The sequence below is a fragment of the Bufo bufo genome, chromosome 2, assembly GCF_905171765.1.
Source record: "Bufo bufo chromosome 2, aBufBuf1.1, whole genome shotgun sequence".
Lineage (NCBI taxonomy): Eukaryota > Metazoa > Chordata > Amphibia > Anura > Bufonidae > Bufo > Bufo bufo.
The window spans coordinates 776,677,173-776,701,597 of record NC_053390.1 but is presented as its reverse complement, the minus strand read 5'-3'; the positions used below and the strand labels follow the sequence as shown (position 1 = coordinate 776,701,597).

The 24,425-nt window shown below is 42.7% G+C and overlaps 1 protein-coding gene across 1 annotated transcript in view; it reads right to left on the bottom strand.

Annotated features, from left to right (window-relative positions):
• The window catches only part of EVC (EvC ciliary complex subunit 1), a 155,758-nt gene that overhangs the window by 61,408 nt on the left and 69,925 nt on the right, over positions 1-24,425 (bottom strand). Inside the window, exon 10 of the mRNA XM_040419113.1 lies at positions 4,984-5,132. Coding sequence (XP_040275047.1) covers positions 4,984-5,132 — 149 coding nt within the window. The remainder of the gene's footprint in view (positions 1-4,983; positions 5,133-24,425) is intronic.

The following is a 24,425-nucleotide window of genomic DNA, read 5'->3' as shown; positions in this document are numbered from 1 at the left end:
AATGCCACCTTATCCCCTAGTTTCCAAAATGGGGTCACTTTTAGGGAGTTTCGACTCCAGGGGTGCATCAGGGGGGTTGAAACAGGACACGGTGTAAATAAACCGGTCCATAAAAATCAGCCCTCCAAAAACCAAACAGCGCACCTTTCACTCTACGCCCCGCTGTGTGGCCGTACAGTAGTTTACGGACACATATTGGGTGTTTCTGTAAACGGCAGAGTCAGGGCAATAAAGATACAGTCTTGTTTGGCTGTTAACCCTTGCTTTGTTAGTGGAAAAAATGGGTTAAAATGGAAAATTAGACAAAAAAATGAAATTCTCAAATTTCATCCCCATTTGCCAATAACTCTTGTGCAACACCTAAAGGGTTAACGACGTATGTAAAATCAGTTTTGAATACCTTGAGGGGTGTAGTTTCTTAGATGGGGTCACTTTTAGGGAGTTTCTACTCTAGGGGTGCATCAGGGGGCTTCAAATGGGACATGGTGTAAATAAACCAGACCATAAAAATCAGCCCTCCAAAAACCAAACGGCGCACCTTTCACTCTACGCCCCGCTGTGTGGCCGTACAGTAGTTTACGGTCACATATTGGGTGTTTCTGTAAACGGCAGAGTCAGGGCAATAAAGATACAGTCTTGTTTGGCTGTTAACCCTTGCTTTGTTAGTGGAAAAAATGGGTTAAAATGGAAAATTAGACCAAAAAATGAAATTCACAAATTTCATCCCCATTTGCCAATAACTCTTGTGCAACACCTAAAGGGTTAACGACGTATGTAAAATCAGTTTTGAATACCTTGAGGGGTGTAGTTTCTTAGATGGGGTCATTTTTGGGTGGTTTCTATTATGTAAGCCTCGCAAAGTGACTTCAGACCTGAACTGGTCCCTAAAAATTTAGTTTTTGTAAATTTCTGAAAAATTTCAAGATTTGCTTCTAAACTTCTAAGCCTTATAACATCCCCAAAAAATAAAATATCATTCCCAAAACAATTCAAACATGAAGTAGACATATGGGGAATGTAAAGTCATCACAATTTTTGGGGGTATTACTATGTATTACAGAAGTAGAGAAACTGAAACTTTGAAATTTGCTAAATTTTTCCAAATTTTTGTTAAATTAGGTATTTTTTGGTGCAAAAAAAAAATTATTTTTTGACTTCATTTTACCAGTGTCATGAAGTACAATATGTGACGAAAAAACAATCTCAGAACGGCCTGGATAAGTCAAAGCGTTTTAAAGTTATCAGCACAAAAAATGGCCTGGTCCTAAGGTGTAAAAAGGCTGTGTCCTTAAGGGGTTAAGGACTCAGCCCTATTTCACCTTAAGGACTTGGCCATTTTTTGTAAATCTGACCAGTGTCACTTTAAGTGCTGATAACTTTAAAATGCTTTGACTTATTCGGGCCATTCTGAGATTGTTTTTTCGTCACATATTGTACTTCATGACACTGGTAAAATGAAGTCAAAAAATAATTTTTTTTTGCACCAAAAAATACCTAATTTAACAGGTCTGAAGTCACTTTGCGAGGCTTACATAATAGAAACCACCCAAAAATGACCCCATTCTATAAACTACACCCCTCAAGGTATCCAAAACAGATTTTACAAACTTTGTTAACCCTTTAGGTGTTCCACAAGAATTAATGGAAAATAGAGATACAATTTAAAAATTTCACTTTTTGGGCAGATTTTCCATTTTAATAATTTTTTTCCAGTTACAAAGCAAGGGTTAACAGCCAAACCAAACTCAATATTTATGGCCCTGATTCTGTAGTTTACAGAAACACCCCATATATGGTCGTAGACCGCTGTACGGGCACACGGCAGAGCGCAGAAGGAAAGGAATGCCATACGGTTTTTGGAAGGCAGGTTTTACTGGACTGTTTTTTTTGACACCATGTCCCATTTGAAGCCCCCCTGATGCACCCCTATAGTAGAAACTCCAAAAAAGTGACCCCATTTTAGAAACTATGGGATAGGGTGGCAGTATTGTTGGTACTAGTTTAGGGTACATATGATTTTTAGTTGCTCTATATTACACTTTTTGTGAGGCAAGGTAACAAGAAATAGCTGTTTTGGCACAGTTTTTATTTTTTGTTATTTACAACATTCATCTGACAGGTTAGATCATGTGATATTTTTATAGACCAGGTTGTCACAGATACGGCGATACCTAATATGTATACTTTTTTTTTATTTATGTAAGTTTTACACAATGATTTCTTTTTTGAAACAAAAAAAAAAAATCATGTTTTAGTGTTTCCATAGTCTGAGAGCCATAATTTTTTCAGTTTTTGGGCGATTACCTTGGGTAGGGTATGATTTTTGCGGGAGGAGATGACTGTTTTATTGGCACTATTTTGGGTTGCGTGTGACTTTTTGATCGCTTGCTATTACACTTTGTGTGATGTAAGGTGACAAAAAATTGTTTATTTAGCACAGTTTTTATTAAAAAAATTATTTACGGTGTTCATCTGAGGGGTTAGGTCATGTGATATTTTTATAGAGCCAGTCGATACGGGTCTCATTTTTTGCGGGATGAGATGACGGTTTGATTGGCACTATTTTGGGGTGCATATGACTTTTTGATCGCTTTTTTTTATTTATGTAAGTTTTACACTAACAGCTTTTTTAAAACAAAAAAGTGTCTCCATATTCTGAGCCATAGTTTTTTTTATTTTTTGGGCGATTGTCTCAGCACTGCCCATACCCCTGAAGACGCCAAGTGTTTGGCGAAACATGTCGGAGGGGAGAGAATGAAACATGTTATATTTTAGCCAGCTGATGTCCTGCAAGAAACAAGTTTGGTTCTGACCTAACAATGAGCAATAGTGAACGCTAGGAGAGCTGCTACTATCCGTGGGGAGTGCACTGTGATACTAACAGTGCGCACCAATAGAGTCTGGTAGATCCAGCACGTAGATAGTGGAGCTAGCTAGGCAGCCTTCAGTTCAGGCTGTACCTCCAGTGACTTCACAGCTATAATCAGACTATTTACTAGCCACAGTGCAGACATGGCTGATAGTTTTAAGTATGTTAGTTCTAGTTAGTGAATTTTAAGGACAAATAATACACGTTAAATTTTAGATACCTCAATAACACGTGTCAACCCAGAGACAATCACTGGTCCTAGTGACCAATTGTAAACATATTGTCTCAGGTAGGGGCTCATTTTTTGCGGGATGAGGTGATGGTTAGATTGGTACTATTTTGATGGGCAAACGCCTTTTTGATCGCTTGCTGTTGAACTATTTTTTACGGTGTTTATCTGAGGGGTTAGGTCATGTGATATGTTTATAGAGCCGGTCGATACGGACGCGGCGATACCTAATATGTATACTTTTTTTTCCCCCCTATTTTTTACCAATTTTTTTAACTTTATTTGGGGAAAATTAAGTTTTTGTTTATTTTTACTTGAAACTTTAAAAAACTTTTTGGGGAAAACTTAATTTTTTCAACTTTTTTTTTCACTTTATTTTTTGTCCCACTTTGGGACTTGAACTTTTGGGGGTCTAATCCTTTACATCGCATTCCAATACTTCTGTACTGTGTGTATTACTCATACAGCTTCCGGCCTGTGACATCCAGGGGGCTGGATCTCACAGGCTCGTCACCGGAAGGCAGCGTGATGCCTTCCTTAGGCATCGCACTGCCTTCCATGCCATCGGGTCCCCCCTACAGCCACATGGGGACCCTATGGCACCGCCGATCGCCTCCGCAAACCGCAGGTCTGAATTGACCTGCGGTTTGCTGCGATCGCCGACACGGGGGGGTCACATGACCCCCCCCCGGCGTTGTGACAAGATGCCCACTGAGCATTTCAGCGGACATCCTGTTCCTATTAACCCCCGCCGAGCCGCAATCTAGTTTTAAAGTTATGACGTACCGGTACGTCATGGGTCCTTAAGGACCTGGGAAACATGCCGTACCGGTACGTCATAAGTCCTTAAGGAGTTAAAAAACATTTTTTTAGGTTTCATTTTTTCCCCCTTATATTCTTTACTTCAACTCTCCACACCCTGCTGTGTGATATCATTCATGTCTATACTGAGACCACTTCTTCCAATCCCTGCTCCCCACTCTAGGCTGTAATGTCTCATCACTCCATCCTTCACTTTGCTATTTGAGATCTTCTCTCCTACAGCGAGACACACTACTTATTACCTCTCACCACTCTGCATTAGTCCCTGATTCTGAAAGGGTTCTTCTTAGTCAATGCAGCCTGCTGTTTAACATCTGAGAGAGAATACATTCTGTTCCAAAAGGTGTCCATACTTATTAGAAATGTTGGCTATACCTACCGATTTCCGCAGGACCACCCGACCTATTGTGTATCTGAATGTCCCGACTTTCTGCCAATGGCATACTGTAGATCAGTTGGATTTTAACTGAGTTAAGCCGCTGCCAGAGATGTCTGACAGTGGCACATCTAACCCTTCCTATTAAGAACAAGTGCACCTTTGGCTAAGGGTGGCTTCTACAGACAGAACCTGACTACAAGGGAGACTTTTTGTAGTCAGGATCCACTATTAACCACTGAGTGATGTACACAAGTAGTCAACATTTCCATGAGTGAAACTGGGCTCAGGTGGCAAAAATAAAGATATATTACAAAGTGATAAATCTTTATATATTTTATAGTTATACGCCCAACTTGTCTAATGTCACTCGTGTTTTAACTTTTGTTTTCAGCGCCTATTAATGTACAATGAATAAATTTTGATGATGCCACTCTAGACAATCTCTAGAGAACATGCCCAACTTTTTCTCTAGTGCACTTCAAGTCAATACAGACAAGAAAATAACATAACTATAATATCAGTTTCATTCCATGGGCACTTGTTGTGAAGAGAAGGGTTGCAGGCCACGTCTCTAGCGAAGAAAAGTTTTCTTTACAAAAATATACTTGGCTTTTTTAAAATAATGTATTGCAATGTGAAAGTGAAAAGGTGCTTTTAGCAAGAGTAAGAACTTCAGAGTATTACCATTATGAAGTGATCTGCATCTACAGAACCTTTATTCCTGGCTAAGAAGTTGGCACGCTCTTCTATTTGCTTTTTCTGTAGGATATCGATTAGTTTATTGCGATGTCCCAAGTGCTCAGCAATCGCAGCTTTAGTTTGTTGATAGGAATCTAGAGAAGACACCAGGGTAAGTTATTGTATTACAAAAAGACCAACTTAACAGGTTTTTAAAATCAATAGCTTGGCGGACAACACACTTGCCATGTATCACTGGAGTCTGAAATCTGACCATGGCCAAAATCTGCATGGAGTTTACATGTTCTTCAAGAGTTTATGTGGGTTTTCCATTGCTTCTCCAGTTTCCTCCCATACACCAAAAACGTGCCAAAAAGTACAAATAACTTTTTATGAAATGTGTTAAATTTCTCTCAATTTCGATGGAGCATGACTGTTATAATGGCCGATGCCCAGCAAAAGTAGCACCCTGATGCATCCCTGTGCCAAAGAGCACCAAGCTGCTGATCCATGAAAATGTTTATCGTGCAACCCAATGCACTAAAATTGCATTGCATGGTTTAAGCTACCAACTATTGATTGAACAGCAGTGGATTTAATATGCTGAACTGAATAATTGCAGAATGTCTTATAGTAAAAACATACAGTATTAAAGAATTGCTGTGAAACATACACACTAAGGTTCAATCAAAGAGAATATATTCTTTAAAGGGGTTTTCCAGAACATAGCTAGACCCGGCACCCCACCTTAATTAAACATATCTTGCTGCAGAAGAAAGTTTCCAATATACTTACCATCTTGCGGTTGCATGGATTTGGCGCTCTAGGACCTAGTCCCTTGATGCTCTTCTTTGGAAAATCCTACACTGTCCAACCTCACAACCTTTACCAGGTTTTCCGGTCTGGTCTATGGACGGGGACATCAATTCTGCAACTCAGGGTTGGGGAAATATTCTAGAAGGAGCCAGAACTATTACGGGAGATCTATCAAGACTGGTGCTTTCTCCCCTGCGCTGCCAGAAGATGCGCCTAATTTCTGATGAGTCCATGTGCCAAACAGAAATCTATGTCAGCTCTGAGCTGCAGTAGATTTCAGGCTTCATTTGCTCCAGAAAACTGGCGTAAAAAAAGATAAATTTGTCGCAGCGGCTGGCCATGTCACCTTACCGCTCTTTCCACATACCTTTTGGAAAAGTAGTGAGGGCAACATAAAAAAAAACAGTTGCAGCAATTTATTTATTTTTTCTTAAAACATACAGTTTGTGACTTATTCCCTTAGTCTCCCTGGAGCATGTGCAATGGGCGCTTCCCCCTAGGGCCCTCTATATCGCGTCCCAGGTTTAGGAATGCCGAGTGGTGTAGTGCGGCCTAAATGTCTATTTGTGTGTGTCACGGCGCTCCTACCTGGATACGGCTGGACCCCAGGCTTTGGCTCCGAAGCAATAAATAGGGGGAATAATTGAGGGATTTGAAGAAATAACTTGAGTCCAGACCTTGAGATGAAGTTCAATGGTTTTGTCTTGGTTCCAGCAGGCTTTAGCAATAAACTGGCAGGCAAACTCAACTCTGCTCTATCCTTCTCTCACGCTGCTGTACTGACAAGCTGACTTGGTAACTTGGCTTCTTATTTATGCTGTACTTCACTCTTGTAGTCGGACTTATGTTAAGCCAAAAAGTAGGTTAGAATCCTGGCAGCTCCAACATGGAGTCTAAACCAGAACTGCCCCACCTCCTTCTGGTAGCAAGCAGGACTGGCCCACTTCTGACCAAAAGGGGAGAGAATAGAATGGTGAGTTCCATTCAGTCTAAGATAGCTCTGCCAGAAACGCTGACACCTGCTGGTGAACCAGGCACATTACATATGAACAATTGCATAAATATTAGGAATGCACATTGTGGAGGACCTGAACAAAATACATAAGATGACGTTTTGTTAGTCCATTAGAGATATTAGCAGGGTGCAGGAGTGGTAACACCACTCTGGGGTGTTACACATGCACAGAGGAGGAGGTTTCAGGCATTTGGACATGCTCCAGGGAAATGATTCATTCTGGCTCTGTCCGCTTCACCTTCCCTGTCCTGGGCTGTGGAAGTGATGTCCCCGTCTATAGACTAGGCCAGACACCAGGTAAAGAATGTGATATCGGTCGATGTAAGATTTTACAAAAAGAAGCACCAGGTGAAGGGGTTCCAGAGTGGCTGATCCAAGCAATTTTGAGAAAGGAGGTATATTAGAAACTTTCTTCTACAGGTGAGATGAGCAAGTTATGTTGCTAGATCCCGGAAAACACTTTTAAATGGTTAATCCAAACATGAAATTTTTTTGCATTTCATACATATATGTAAACCATGAATTGGTCTGAACTCTCTCTATACCTTTTTAGTACAACTTAGAGATATGTGGAATTAAAAATCTTGGGAGTACCACCAATGATGAGACTGACTGAAAATAGCCTTTGTGTTCCCAGGACATGATGGAAGTTGTAGTTCTGCAATAGCTGGAGAGTGGCAGGATGGAAAACATTGTTTAAAGAACATTTACATGGGGCGATGATCACGAAGATGATTGTTTGCCCCCTGTAATCATGTCCAGTAATCAAATGCCTGTTTCTTTGTTAATCATCACATCTTTTATGCCAATATAAAATCATTATTTATCGGCAGCTCATCTACTCGTGTACAGGGGGCGTGCTGATGATAATAAATGAGAGAGGAAACAGACTTGTTAGGTTTCGAGTACAATGGTTTGGGGTAGGAAATAGCCTCTAATGACGTCATAATCTGACAGGTCAATAAGATATGGCAGAAGAGAATATTTGGTTGGAAATCCTCTTGAAAGCAGTTATCTCATCACAGGCTGACACTTTCTTAATAGGTCTCGTTCCCAACAACCCCAGCAAAGTAACTAATTTTGATAGAGGAAGCAGTGACCAGTCAGACGACCAGACTACAGGAAAAACATAGCATTATATGGTGGTCATTCAAGTCAGTGGATGGCTCAAGCACGCCGTATATGGTGGTCATTCATATCAGCGGATGGTTCAAGTACGTTGTATATGGTGGTCATTCAGATCAGTGGATGGCTCAAGTACGTTGTAGGTCATTCAGATCAGTGGATGGCTCAAGTACGTCAGAGTGATAGCTACACTTACTGAGCATCTCTGCATTCTGGTTCATAGAGGGAGGTCCCATGTCTTCCATATGGCCTAATAGGGGGTTCTCTTCATGAGAAAAAAAAAATGCAATACCAGCGGCAGCCAAACAACAAGGGTGGTGCTGTTTTTGGTAGTGCTGGGGGAAGCAAATGATATCTGTATCTTGTATAGGATTCTTCTTTCTAGTCTTATTACTTATTGTTCCTTTTTTCAGTCTTTAAAATTTACACCTCTCTGGCTCTCACTATGCACTTGATGTCATTTTACACGACCTATAAAAGGAACACTAGATATCGTCCTAATCCCTTTATCCATTGATATCCCTGTTACTATTCACGGTCGGACGCTGTACCAGGCAGCTCCATCTCTGGAAGGAAATGAAGATTCTGAGATACCCCCGAGGAGATAGCTATTGGATTAGTGCAGTGAACCTTAACAAAATTTCTATGAAACTGCAGGTGACAACTTTTCAGAGCAATAGCCTTTCTGTAAGATGCCTGGCATGATACTCCTCTGCACATCACTACAGGTTATATATAAACCGTATTATTTTTTTTGTAGAAGCGGAACAAATTGAAAAATATTTCAGCATTGTTGATTTCCCCCCCTCATATTTGCTGGTAAGAAAAGTATATTTTCAGTCCCATTCATGCTGTCACAGCTGCTGGCTCCATATGCCGTGAGGAGGGAAGGATGAATTGACTGGTTGACTGGTGCTACCCATGATAATAGTGGGTGACGTGAACAATGCCTTGATGTTGTGATGCCGGGAGAGAGGTAGCGGTGCAGTAAGCTGTGTGTCTGCCCATCACAGGGATGTCAACAAACCAAGTTGAGCTGTCATATCTTATATCAAGAAGTTTAATGCGCCCAACTGGAAAAATAAGCTAAATTAGTCATGTCAGAAAATGAATATAGGTTGATCGTCATGACTTATTACTAGGATAATATAATGTATAGGGAGAGCACTGTGTAGAAATGTGGCAGCTACAGCAAAATATGTAATGCAAATTTAAAGGCTATGAACACCTTTGGGGCAATTTTTTCACTGCTTATTACTCATCTTCAGCTAAATACCACTTTTTCAATTGGTCTTTATGAAAAATGGCCAATAGTTTTAGCTTTAAAGCCTTCACTTTGAGTGTACAGACAATTTATTCCTGCTTTTAGTGAATCTGTTATTCTGCCACGATGTACGTGAGAGAAGTCTGTGATGAGTGTGAGTGTCAATCTTTTGCACAAGTAATGGAAGACCGTGAACTTGCTATACACATTTCCCTAGCAACACCAGTTGCATGTCGAATTCCAGTGAGGGTAATTTATTGAATATACTTTGAGAAACGATGAGGTTAAAAGGGAAATTCCCTCTCCAGCTCTGTGATGCATATCTGACTAGGAAAAGAGGAAACGACTGCAGGACACAGTATATGAGTTCATAGAGGAGGAAGAGTTACAAATAGAGTTGAGCGGACACCTGGATGTTCAGGTTCGACGGGTTCGGCCGAACTTCACAAAAAAGTTTGAGTTCGGGAACCGAACTTGACCCGAACCCCATTGAAGTCAACGGGGACCCGAACTTTTGAGCACTAAAATGGCTCTAAAAAAGTCATGGGAACGGCTAGAGGGCTGCAAATGGCAGCAAAATGTGGTTAAGAGAATAGCAAGTGCCCTGCAAACAAATGTGGATAGGGAAATGACTTAAAAAATAATAATCTTGATCTAGGAGGACAAGGTCCATATGGAGTAGGAGGTTGAGGAGGCGGTGGATGTGGCGGTGTAGGTGGAAGCGGAGCAGGAGGTAGCCAACACTGGTGTTTGGTTTTGTTTTTTATTAATTAATTTATTTTTATTTAAATTTGGGTAGACCCCAAAACATTGAGAAATATAACCTGTGATAACCCTCTCCAGCCGTGCTAAACAAACGTTCAGACAATACACTGGCTGCAGGGCAGGCCAGCACCTCCAAGGCGTAAAGGGAAAGCTCAGGCCATGTGCCCAATTTGGAGACCCAGAAGTTGAAGGGGGCAGACCCATCAGTCAGTATGTGTAGGCGTGCACACAAACTGCTCCACCATGTCGCACGTCCCCGTGATGTCCACGATCCAATTGGATATCTTCTCTATCAATTTTCGATGTTCTTTTCTGCGCCTACCATGTTGATCACGGTTACTGGCGAATCAGGGTTCCACGACGGGGAGGGAGCGTGAGAAAGAGATACCACATCCAAGGGAGGTCAATGGCTGAAATGTGATTGAGCAGAAATGTGGAACAAGTTGTTAAAGCGGAAGGATCAAATGAAAGGAGGGGGCGCGCGTCAATTAAAGACGAATTTTAGAAATTTAAGTCCCTGACACCTATGCAGAGCAGGGGTTTTTCATCTGCAAAAATGGGTTCATGTCACCCACCAATGGAACAGACGATTTTTTTAAATTTCAGTCCCTGTCAACTATGCAGAGCAGTGGTTTATTCGCGGCAAACCTGTGTTCATGTCACCCACCAATTGAACAGACGATTTCACAAAAATTAGGTCCCTGTCACCTATGCAGAGCAGGGGTTTGTATACGGCAAAATTGGTAAAATGTCACCTGACAATGTAACAGACGATTTTTTTTGAAATTTAGGTCCCTGTCATCTATGCAGAGCAGGGGTTTATTCACGGCAAAAATAGTAAAATGTCACCCAAGAATGTAACAGACGCTTTTGCACCCTGCTCCCTCTTCTGCTGTGCTGGTGCCTCTGTGTGACCACCGCCTCTTGCGCCGAACTAGTCACTCGCATGACCTTGATTCCATGTGGGGTCGAGGACTTCATCGTCCCCCACATCATCTTCCACCCAGTCTTCACCCCTGCCCTCCTTGTCGGTCTGCACACTGCAGAAAGCCACAGCAGTTGGCACCTGTGTTTCGTCATCATCCGAGACGTGCTGCGGTGGTCCTCCAATGTCCTCATCCTGAAACATAAGTGGTTGGGCATCGGTGCACTTAATCTTCTGTAGCAGGGCTATGTGGATGGCCCTGGGAAAGCTTGCTAGCAGAGTCATCAAAACGCAGAAGAGACTGCTCCATGACTTGGGGCTCAGACTGATTGGCTGATTTGCAAGGGGGTGAGGTGAAGGACTGATGGACATGAGCTGCAGGCAGTGGCGTCTCTAGCTTTCAAATTTTGGGGGGGCACACTGGGGGCCAGGACAAAAGTAGGGGGGGGCAGCTATAACAACGATACATTTACACAAGTACGCTTAGAAATGCTGCAATACTTTACCCAATACCTAAAACCGCAACAGGGAAGAAAAGTCCAGCTGTCTGTGGATGACACTTTTATAGAGAGGGGGATCTGTGGATGACACTGCTATGGGGGGGATCTGTGGATGCCACATACCGTATATAGCATCTTATGCTATATGTGTCATCCACAGATCCACCCCATGACAGTGTCATCCCCATTTCCCCCTCCATAACAGTGTCATCCACAGATCTCCCTCCCTATAACAGTGTCATCCACAGATCTCCCTCCCCGCCTCTCACAGGAGTGTACATATATAAAATAAACAGATTTCACATGAACACTTACAGTTACTTGGCTTGGCCCTTGGGGATCTCGGACACCACTTCAACACTTGGCCGGGGGCTCGGTGGAGCTGATGTTGTGTTTTATCCTAATGAGAAAGATTTCATAATAAGGATTTGGAGAAGGGGCAGAGGGATAGCGGAGCAGAGAGAGGCTGGTGCTGCTACAAGGGGGCTCATACCATGGGGGAGTAATAAAACCCACCATAATGCCCCCCAGTAGAAATAATTCTCCTTATAATGTGCAAAACATACCCCCTTATGCCCCCAGTTGAGCTAATTTCCCCCATAATGTGCCAGTATAAAATACCTCTATATAGTGCACCAGTAAATGCCTCCATAGTGCTCCTCTCCCCCTTCCTGCTAGTGCCCCCCATAATGTACCAGTATAAAATGTCCCATATATCGTGCCCCAGTAGATGCCCTCAGTGTCCCCCATAATTTGCAAGTATAAAATACCCCTTCTTAGTGCCCCCCGTAGATGACTCCATAGTACTCCTCTCTCCCCTTCTCCATAGTACCCACCATAATGTGTCCCAGTATAAAATGCTACTGTACAGAGCCCCCCATATAAAAAACCCCTTCTTTGTGGCCTCAGTAGATGCCCCTATAGTGCCCACCAATAATGTGCCAGTAATAAGTGCCCTCAATAACGTGCCAGTAACAAGAGCCCCCCAATGTGCCAGTAATAAGCCCCCATCACGTGCCAGTAACAAGAGCCCCCATCACGTGCCAGCAATAAGCCCCCATCACCTGCCAGTAATGAGCCCCCCATCACCTGCCAGTAATGAGCCCCCCATCACCTGCCAGTAATGAGCCCCCCATCACGTGCCACTAATGAGCCCCCATCACGTGCCAGTAATGAGCCCCCATCACGTGCCCGTAATAAGCCCCCCATCACGTGCCAGTATTAAGCCCCCCCATGTTCCAGTATTAAGTCCCCCCATCATCATGTGCGAGTATTAAGTCCCCCATCATCATGTGCCAGTATAAAGTCCCCCCCATCATCATGTGCCAGTATAAAGTTCCCCCCCATCATCATGTGCCAGTTTTGTAATAAGCCCCCCCCAATGTGCCAGTAACACTATTGTAAAAAAAAAACAAAAAAAAACACTTATACTTACCTAAGTGTCAGCGATGCGATGCAGCCTCTTCCTGTGTCCCACGCTGTAATGTAAGGCTCAGGCGGCACGATGACGTCATTGCGCCGGCCTCTGATAGGCTGCCGGCCTAGTGCCTGCAGCCAGGGGCGTACATAAAAATCACTGGGCCCCATAGCAGGAATCTAAATTGGGCCCCCATTCCCCTTTTATAGCCCCTCCCTTTGTTCCATGAACTATTCTTGCTGCTGCGTTTTATAATTTATGCCATCAGGGCCGGAATGGGATTACAAAACAGGCCTGACACACAAAAGAGGTATAATAGATGCAGATGTATATTATATACAGCAGTGTACAGTTATGTGAGGTACGCGGTATAATAGATGCAGTGTGTACAGGTATATAGTATATTTCCTAGTGTTCTGATATGTGAGGTACAGGGTATAATAGATGCAGTGTGTACAGGTATATAGTATATACAGCAGTGTACTGATATGTGAGGTACGGGGTATAATATATGCAGTGTATACAGTATATACAGTAGTGTAATATGTGAGGTACGAGGTATAATAGATGCAGTGTGTACAGATATATAGTAAATACAGCAGTGTATTGACACCTCGTACCTCAGATATCCGTACACCGCTGTATATACTATATATCTGTACACACTGCATCTATTATACCTCGTACCTCACATATATAGTATATACAGAAGTGTACTGATATCTGTACACACAGCATCTATTATACCTTGTACCTCACATATCAGTGCACTGCGGTATATACTATATATCTGTACATATTGCATGTATAATACTGTGTAATATATGCAGTGTGTGTGCATGTATGTGTGTGTATCTATCTATATATATATATATATACAGAGCAGTGTATTGATGTGACACATAGAAGGTATAATACTGTAGATGCAGTGTTTATAGAAATATGTGGTCAGTTATACATTATGGTCACTGTGGGTGAAGTACATGAGGTAGTGGTCACTGTACCTGTCTGAAGTATTATACATGAGTGAGCAATGAGTAAAAACAGGGCATGGAGGGGGGTAAATGATGAGAAGTGGAGGACCTCCTCTTACCACTCCATTCCAGTCTGTATGGATCAATGCAGAGCTGCTTGTGAACTTTTAATACTTGCTGTTAGGGGTTGAAGGACCTGTGATGATGTCATCACAGGTCCTGGCAGATGTACCTTTGAAACCTAGGAACTACACCATTTTTGGTGCAGTTCCTTTGCTAGATTCTGCAGGACCTGTGATGTTGAAGATGATGTCATCACAGGTCCTGGCAGATGCACTGTTCTAACCTGGGAACTACACTTTACACTGTGCAGTTCCCTTACAGGACCTGTGATGACATCATCAAAGGTCCTTTAGCTTTAGAAAGGTAAACAGGAGTAATTAGGGGCGGGGCCTCTCCTCCACTTCGGTGCCTGCCTGCAGCCTATCAGAGGAAAGGGAAGGGACACGCCTCTCCCTCCCCTGCACCTCCGCTGGCACAGACAGTTTACAATGGAGATGAGCGCAATGGAAGCGCTCATCTCCCTGTGCCCGGCGGCGGCTCACTTGGGGGGGGGTCATTTTAGTTGGGGGGGCACATGGAGCGGCACAGCATGATGTAGGGGGGGCCGTGGCCCCCTCTGGCCCCCCCCTGGCGACGCCACTGGCTGCAGGTGCCAACTCTGATCTTTTAGCAGGAGTCTGGGTGGGAGACAATGTTAAGGAACTGGAGGCACTGTCAGCCACCCCATCTACTATCGCCTGTACTTGTTCTGGCCTCACCATTCGTAGAGCCGCATTCGGCCCTGCCAAGTAACGCTGAAGGTTCTGTTGCCTACCCGCACCTGAAGAAGGTGTTTCACTTGTGCGTGTAGCTGGCACAGATCGACCACGTCCTCTTCCTGCAACAGGAGCTCCACCAGCAGCACCACGACCGGGGCCACATCCCTTATTTGAAGCTCTCCTCATTCTTTGCGTTCACCCACCAAACTAACAGATGGTTTATGTCAGGCGAAAATGTAACTGCCAATAGTCAACAATTAAGTTCACTGAGAGTAAGGCAGCGCCGATGTCATAAAGAGGAAACATTTATTGAGGTCACACAACAGTGTGACAGGCGAATTTTATACAATTACTTCACGGTCCCAAAAATTTTTAATTTGTCAACCAACAATGTAACTGCAGTATTGACTGGTTGTATTTGACTGTGACAAATGCAACAAAGGCCGCAAATGTAGGGTCTTGCCTAGAATGGTTGTTTTTTTTAAAACCAGAATAGAACAGCAGTATCTAACGCTACTATTTGACAGTGCCAAATGCAGCTAAGGCACCAGATGTAGAATCTTTAAAAAAAAATTGTGTTTTTTTAAACCCAGAAAATAATAGCAGTATTTAAAGTTTGTATTGGACTATCAGAAATGCAGCAAAGGCCACAAATGTATTATCTTGCCCAAAATAGGTGTTTTTTTTAATCCAGAATATAACAGCAGTATCTAACACTTGTATTGGTCTGCAAGAAATGCAGCAAAGGACCCAAAATGTATTATCTTGCAAAAAATGGGTGTTTTTTTTAAACCCAGTATATAATTGCAGTATTTAAAGCTTGTATTTCACTGTGACAAATGCAGCAAAGGCCCCAGATGTAGGGTCTTGCAAAAAAAGGGTGTTTTTTTAAACCCAGAATATAATTGCAGTATTTAAAGCTTGTATTTCACAAATGCACATATGCTGTGCTGGTGCACTGAACTTGCACAAAATGGCCGCCGACGTCCACCTAACTAACAGACGGATAAAAGTTCTTTTTTTGTGTCACTGGGCTCAGTGAAGGGTAAAAAAATGGTGCACTGCACCAACAAAACAAAATCGCTGTAGATCGCTGAGTTAACAAGCACTTCTGATAACAGATTCTTTCCTATTCTCTCCCTCACAGCAGCAGCATCCTATCCCTACAATAGTAAGAGCAGAGTGACGTGCAGCGCTATGTGACTCCAGCTTATATAGAGGCTGGGTCACATGCTGCACTGGCCAATCACAGCGATGCCATTAGTAGACATAGCTGTGATGGCTTCTAAGGGCACACAAGTTAAATGCTTGTTGATTGGCTGCTCTGCAGCCTTTCAAAAAGCGCCATTAACTCGCCGAACACCGAACTTGAACCCAAACTTTTACTGAAAAGTTTGGGTCCAGGGTCTAAAAATCCTAAAGTTCGGTACGAACCCGAACTTTACATTTTAGGTTAGCTCAACCCTAGTTACAAAATGAATGACATAATGAAATTACAACCATAGATAACTTCATAAAACCAAATATAACAATGGCCAGGATTGTTGGCCAGGTGGCAGCAAAGCATACTAAGTGTAATGGATAACAGATATAACATGACTCAATACTATGAAGTCTTGATGCTCTCCAAGAGAGAAACAATATAAAATATTGTAATTTGATACCTTTTAATGGCTAACTAAAATACATGATGTTATAAGGCAAGCTTTCAAGACACTCAGGTGCCTTCTCTAGGCTTGGGCTGAAGAAGGGACCTGAGTGTCTTGAAAGCTTGCCTTATAACATAATGTATTTTAGTTAGCCATTAAAATATTTTATATTGTTTCTCTCTTGGAGAGCATCAAGACTTCAAAGTATTGAGTCATATTATACCTATTATCCATTCACTTCTATAGGATGGCTCTGTAGTACAGTCGTGGCCAAAAGTTTTGAGAATTACATAAATATTGGAAATGGGAAAAGTTGCTGCTTAAGTTTTTATAACAGCAATTTGCATATACTCCAGAATGTTATGAAGAGTGATCAGATGAATTGCATAGTCCTTCTTCGCCATGAAAATTAACTTAATACCAAAAAAACCTTTCCACTGCATTTCATTGCTGTCATTAAAGGACCTGCTGAGATCATTTCAGTAATCGTCTTGTTAACTCAGGTGAGAATGTTGACGAGCACAAGGCTGGAGATCATTATGTCAGGCTGATTGGGTTAAAATGGCAGACTTGACATGTTAAAAGGAGGGTGATGCTTGAAATCATTGTTCTTCCATTGTTAACCATGGTGACCTGCAAAGAAACGCGTGCAGCCATCATTGCGTTGCATAAAAATGGCTTCACAGGCAAGGATATTGTGGCTACTAAGATTGCACCTCAATCCACAATTTATAGGATCATCAAGAACTGCAAGGAAAGAGGTTTAATTCTTGTTAAGAAGGCTTCAGGGCGTCCAAGAAAGTCCAGCAAGCGCCAGGATCGTCTCCTAAAGAGGATTCAGCTGCGGGATCGGAGTGCCACCAGTGCAGAGCTTGCTCAGGAATGGCAGCAGGCAGGTGTGAGCACATCTGCACGCACAGTGAGGCGAAGACTTTTGGAAGATGGCTTGGTGTCAAGAAGGGCAGAAAAGAAGCCACTTCTCTCCAAAAAAGACATCAGGGACAGATTGATCATCTGCAGAAAGTATGGTGAATGGACTGCTGAGGACTGGGGCAAAGTCATATTCTCCGATGAAGCCTCTTTCCGATTGTTTGGGGCATCTGGAAAAAGGCTTGTCTGGAGAAGAAAAGGTGAGCGCTACCATCAGTCCTGTGTCATGCCAACAGTAAAGCATCCTGAGACCATTCATGTGTGGGGTTGCTTCTCATCCAAGGGAATGGGCTCACTCACAATTTTGCCCAAAAACACAGCCATGAATAAAGAATGGTACCAAAACACCCTCCAACAGCAACTTCTTCCAACAATCCAACAACAGTTTGGTGAAGAACAATGCATTTTCCAGCACGATGGAGCACCGTGCCATAAGGCAAAAGTGATAACTAAGTCGCTCGGGGACCAAAACGTTGAAATTTTGGGTCCATGGCCTGGAAACTCCCCAGATCTTAATCCCATTGAGAACTTGTGGTCAATCCTCAAGAGGCGGGTGGACAAAAGAAAACCCACTAATTCTGACAAACTCCAAGAAGTGATTATGAAAGAATGGGTTGCTATCAGTCAGGAATTGGCCCAGAAGTTGATTGAGAGCATGCCCAGTCGAATTGCAGAGGTCCTGAAAAAGAAGGGCCAACACTGCAAATACTGACTCTTTGCATAAATGTCATGCAATTGTCGATAAAAGCCTTTGAAACGTATGAAGTGCGTGTAATTATATTTCACTACATCACAGAAATAAAAGATCTAAAAGCAGTTTAGCAGCAAACTTTGTGAAAACTAATATTTTTGTCATTCTCAAAACTTTTGGCCACGACTGTATACACTTGTATAGGAACGTGCCTTCCTATTGAAGTGAATAGGATAGCTTCTTGTAATTACACCTGCTCACCACTGCAATGTCGACGGCGAGCAGGCAAACAATAAGGGGAAGGCTGTGCTGGCACTGCGCACGGCCTTCTCTTCAACCAGCTGATCGGCAGGGGAGCTGGGTGTCAAATTCCCGCTGATCTGATATTTATGACCTATCCTGAGGATAGATCATCAATACAAATATCTCGGAAAACCACTTTAAAGTGTTTTATGGGACATATTTTTATGGAATGGCAGGTAGGTATTTGTAGTGGGACGTTCCATTCCCTCACCACTCCAGTACACTACTTTGCCCCAGCCTGAGGAAAACCCAGGTGTAGCTGCTGGACTCATTTTTGTGGGGATACAGGACTGAAATGTTCATTGTGGGTCAGAGCTTGAAGACTACAACTTGCCTGTGATGGAAGCCTGATCTACCGGTGTTTAGTTAGTGCCCAGACAGGCAGGCATTTTGTTCATCTCTTTTCTGTCAACTGCGAACATTTACCAAACTACATACATAAATTTGGGCTGCTGTTATTGTTTTAGATACAAATAAAGTGCTTTGGACTTTTAACCTACGGTATCCAGTGGAGTCTGTCATCGCTGGCCCCATCTGTACGTACAAATCCCAACACTGTATCCAAGACCAAACATCTGGATCAGGACACTAAAATCCAGGAATATTAGTACAATGTAAAAACTGTTCCACAGGTAAACCATTTCTGGCCATAGTCACAGACCCTATAAGCAAATGTTTTTCAAAACTCCATATATGAGACCCGTATCTATACCAATGGGCAATAACTGATCCAAAAATATGTCAGTATGTACATCTGGGGCTCGTGGCTCCCGGGATGTCATTGCTTATGGGTTTTTATAATTACCAGCCCTTCCATTGCTAAAAGCAAATAACATGTGGATATTACTTGAGCACCAGATTCAAGGAATGTTTGTTATGTATCTTACTGACAACGTTCCTATCCAATTTAAATCCTTTAATTAGTCATGATATGAGAATCGGAGTTGCCTAGACTGATATTCCCTTTCTGATAGTAGACCAAAGGCTGTCTCCTTCATGCTTAGTCAGCTATGCATGTTAAATTAGCAATTTCACTTAGCTCATGGAAGATAGTAAACAAGTAACAAGACAACATTTTTCATCCATAATTAAAGGGGATATTTGGCAGAGGAAGTTTTCTTGGAAACTTTCATATTTGTCTCTAATGTTTCATCTCGTTCTTCTATGATCGCTATTAATGTCTTCCAGGCGCTAAAACCAGGAGATGTTTTGGCCAACCATGGTGAATGGTCGTACCTGGAATTCACAGATCTATCTGAAGATGGAATAGTCAGGTAGTATTTTTTTCCGAGTCCGTTATTGGCAATTATTAGCTGAGCTTGCCAATAGTTGCCAAAAACCCTTACCCCCACAAATTAACTCTTTCATGTAGGTTGCCACAGGTCAATGTCAATGTTGGCTGTATAGCTGAGTAACTTTTCTGTAATGACTAATGGACAGTTTAGAGGTCCCAGATTAATACTATTTTACTAAAATTATTGGCTATAAGTAGCTATGTTAAATGGGTTATCCCATAATTAGTGTAAAACTGATAATCAGACATCATATAGTACATGACTCTTTCTAAGTAAGCTGCAACCAGCTCTGTACCTCACATGGATCCAGAGATCTCCCCATACAATATTCTGCTAGATTTATTTAAAGCTGGCAGCTAAGGGTGTGTGTCCTTTCTCAGGGGGCACGTTCTGTAACTGTCTAAGCTTCTAAGAAGATATGTGTCACGCTCGTTTGTGGGAGAAAAACACCACACCGAGCATAGGAGGGAAAGGGGATACCGGAATAAGGCCCGGAAAACCCTAAATCCAGTCTTGACAGACTACCAGTATGAACAGGCCCCAAAAGGTAGGCAAGTTCATACACCGGATACCTAGAATCCTATCTTACCCTATAGGACCCTGGAACTAATGTCAGCACTGAGTCTACCTGTTCCTCCAAAGTGAAGGATGAACAGGAGTCTCCCTCAGGCCTACTGACAAACAACAGGGAAAGGCAACAGATTATATATATATACACACATACACACACACACACACACACACACACTGCCTGTCCGAAAAAAAAGTCGCCACCAAAAAAAAGCGTTTAGCTTTGATCACGGCACGCATTCGCTGTGGCATTGTTTCGATAAGCTTCTGCAATGTCACAAGATTTATTTCCATCCAGTGTTGCATTAATTTTTCACCCAGATCTTGCATTAATGATGATAGAGTCTGACTGCTGCGCAAAGCCTTCTCCAGCACATCCCAAAGATTCTCAATGGGGTAAAGTTCTGGACTCTGTGGTGGCCAATCCATGTGTGAAAATGATGTCTCATGCTCCCTGAACCACTCATTTACAATTTGAGCCTGATGAATCCTGGCATTGTCATCTTGAAATATGCCTGTGCCATCAGGGAAGAAAAAATCCATTGATGGAATAACCTGGTCATTCAGTATGTTCAGGAAATCGCTGACCTCATTCTTGGAGCACATACTGTTGCTGAACCTAGACCTGACCAACTCCAGCAACCCCAGATCATAGCACTGCCCCCACAGGCTTGTACAGTAGGCACTAGGCATGATGGGTGCATCAATTCATCTGCCTCTCTTCTTACCCTGATGCGCCCATCACTCTAGAACAGGGTAAATCTGGACTCATCAGACCACATGACCTTCTTCCATTGCTCCAGAGTCCAATCTTTATGCTCCCTAGCAAACTGAAGCTTTTTTTTCTGGTTTGCCTCACTGATTAGTGGTTTTCATACGGCTACACAGCTGTTCAGTCCCAATCCCTTGAGTTCCCTTCGCATTGTGTGTGTGGAAATGCTCTTACTTTCACTATTAAACATAGCCCTGAGTTCTACTGTTGCACCAGTTGGGGTTAAATAACTTATTGCCAGCTGAAAGATAATCGCCCATGCAGTAATTATCCAATAGGAGGCTCATAACTATTTGCTTAGTTAAATCCAGGTGGCAGCTTTATTTTTGGACAGGCAGTATATATATATATATATATATATATATATATATATATATATACACACATATACACACACACACACACACACACACACAAAGCAAACGCAAAAGGGAAAGGAAATACTTATCTTTAATGAAGCTTTGGTAGCACCAGGAACTCAGCCAAGAACCAGACACAAGCTAACCATAAGTCCAACAGAAGCTATAAACCGCATAGCATAGTGGGAGAAACAACAATAAATAGAGAAGGCTAAATGACCACAATAGCCACACCTGGGGAAAGAAGGTCTGGCAAGCACCAGAAACAACACAGACGTAATTTGATCCAAAAGGAAAACATGTCAGATCACACCACGTGTTGCCAGTCTCACAGATCTCCTGCCACCTGTCGCCGGAATGTCCGAATGTCTCGGTACGTCTGTGACAATATGGCTGATGGCAGTTGAAGGATGGAACTGAGCATCTGCGTCCACTTCAGCAAAGTGGACAGAAAGTTGAGGAAAAGAACAAACAGTAGGTGGCGCTATGCAAGTACATTTTATTGAATAACTCCATGGCTATGCTAAAGTTTTAATTACATGCAATTACAAAAGTCTTCAGATTCAGGTGCTGGTCTGTAAAATGTAGAGTATTTCTCATGGTATAACCCCATTAGTAAAAATGAATCCGCTTAAAAAAAAATAATCTCCCTTAAAGAAATACTCCCGTATTTTTTTCTATTTTTAAACTACACAAGTGATAGGGTACTGCAGTGAATTATATTAAGCACCGCTAGTTTTCTTCCTATCTCTCTGGCCGCTCTTTCAGTGTATCATTCTCTGGGTCTATTTCCCTTCCTCTCCCTCTTGCTGTTGGAGTTCCCCAGGGTTCAGTTCTAGGACCTCTCCTCTTTCCTCAATACACAGCCCATATTGGACAGACTATCAGCAGATTTGGTTTCCAGTACCATCTCTATGCTGATGACACCCAACTATATACTTCATCCCCTGACATCACCCTGACTGTACTACAGTCCACCAGTGACTGTCTGTCCGCTGTCTCTAACATCATCTCCTTTCTCCATCTGAAACTGAATCTTTCCTAAACTGAACTTCTGGTGTTTCCTCCATATACTAACCTACCTAAACCAGATATCTCAATCTCAACGTGTGGCACAACTATCAAGCCTAGGCAGCACGCCCGCTATCTCCAGGTTATGTTTGACACCGATATTTCCTTTATCCCCCTATATTCAAAACTTTGGCCCACTCATGCTGCCTCTACCTCAAAAACATCTCCAGAATTCGCCCCTTTCTTACAGTGGAAACAACAAAAACTCTTAATTTTGCCCTGATCCATTGCCGCCTTGATTATTGTAACTCATTACTAATTGGCCTCCCCCTCACCAGACTCTCCCCTCTCCATTCTATCCTAACTGCAGCAGCCAGGCTGACCTATCTGTCTAACTGCTACTCCGAAGTCTCTACTCTGTGCCAGTCATTGCACTGGTTGACCATACAGTACAGGATTCAATTTAAACCTCTCATTCTCACGCATAAAGCTCTCCACAGTGCTGCACCCCCTACATCTCTTCCCTCATCTCTGTCTACCACCCTACCCATGCTCTCCATCCAATGACTTATGACTGACATCCACCATAATCCGAACCTCTCACTCCCGGCTCCAGGACTTCTCCCAAGCTGCACCAATTCTCTGGAATGCCCTACCCCAAGATATTAGGTTAATCCATAACATCCACAGTTTTAGGCGCTCCCTGAAAACACATTGGCCTATCACATTCCCTAATCTTACTCTCCTCCACCCCCACCCCCTTCCTTCAGAATAAATTCTTCTGAACTTGATCCATTGCCAGATATCCACCACACCCCATACACTCAGAAGCACTACAGATACCAGCTAGTGACCGTCATGCAGCCTTAGATCTACTCCCCTATTGTGTTTTAAGATGGCAGACCATTGCACAAATCAAGCACTTGTTACCCTTTGTCTCACCCCTATCGCCTCATAGATTGTAAGCTCTTGTGAGCAGGGCCCTCATTCCTCTTGTTTTAATTGTTGACATGTTTGTTGCTATGTTATTTATGACTCTGTACTTGAATATGTTGGCGCTGTATAAATAAAGATTATTATTATAATGAATCCCCTAATCAGGACACCCTATATTATAAAAAAAAAAAAACACAAGTAACACAGAAAGAAGTAGTTCATATCAGATCGCACCTTTATGTAATGTGACCATCTGCAGATACACTACATGCAGATTCTGAGAAGGAACTGGCAGAATTTTTACTCGCCCTTTGGATGTGATTGGAGAAGAAAATGGCCTATAGATAAAATCCGTAAGACAAGTAAAGGAAATTCTTGGCAAAGTTCTAAAGATTTTATGTAGACTATAATTGTAAAATGTTGGAGAGGGATATTTCAGCTGTGATAAACCCAAAATCAATGCAATATTTTACACTGTAAGAATGACTTTCCCCCAACTAGGGTTAGACTTTCCTCTACAGTACTGGAAGATCCTCTGGTGAGCTCAGATCCTGATATGATAATGGACCCTAAAGTTCCAGAAGGAACCTCAGCCAGATTTTGCACATTATGTTACACCGGTCATATCTACTGTATTAGTGTGACCAATCTACTAAAATAACTCATGATGGGAGATTTATGTAAAATCGATTGATAACTCAACATTGTAATAAAACTATACCAAAATAATAGTAATACAAAAAATGAAATTAGAAAAATTGTAATATAGATCCAGGGCTTAGTGATTGGCTATAGGAGCAGATAGTAACATCTTATGATGGACAATTATTTATAGTCCCATCATGGGCGTCCGCAGGGAGGGGCAAGGGGGGGCAAGTGCCCCCCCCTGGCCTGCCGCAAACTAACCCTACTACTTACTAGTACTACTATTTTGTTGCGGTCGGCGGGCGGTCGCCGGCTGACTAACAGCGCTGAGTGAAAGCGCACGCCCAGCCTGAAAGAGTGAGGAGGGGGCGGGGCCCGCGGCCTCTCTGAGCTCCGCTGCCTGGCCTGTCTAGACTCTGCAGTGGCTGCTGGAGCATGCCGCAGGCTCGCAGCTGCCGCACAGGCACGTCTTCACGTGACGTTGCCACTGAGCCTGAGCTCCGCCCCCAAAGAGAAGGAGCGACGAGCGAGCGCGGCGCATCAAGGGTCAAGGGCCTGCCTTTCACAGTCACTCCCTGAGCCAAGTTCGGTTCCAACTTCCAAGTTTCCTATTCCAACAGTCACAGAAGTAATGTTATTACAGGTATTTATATTTGGTACAAAGA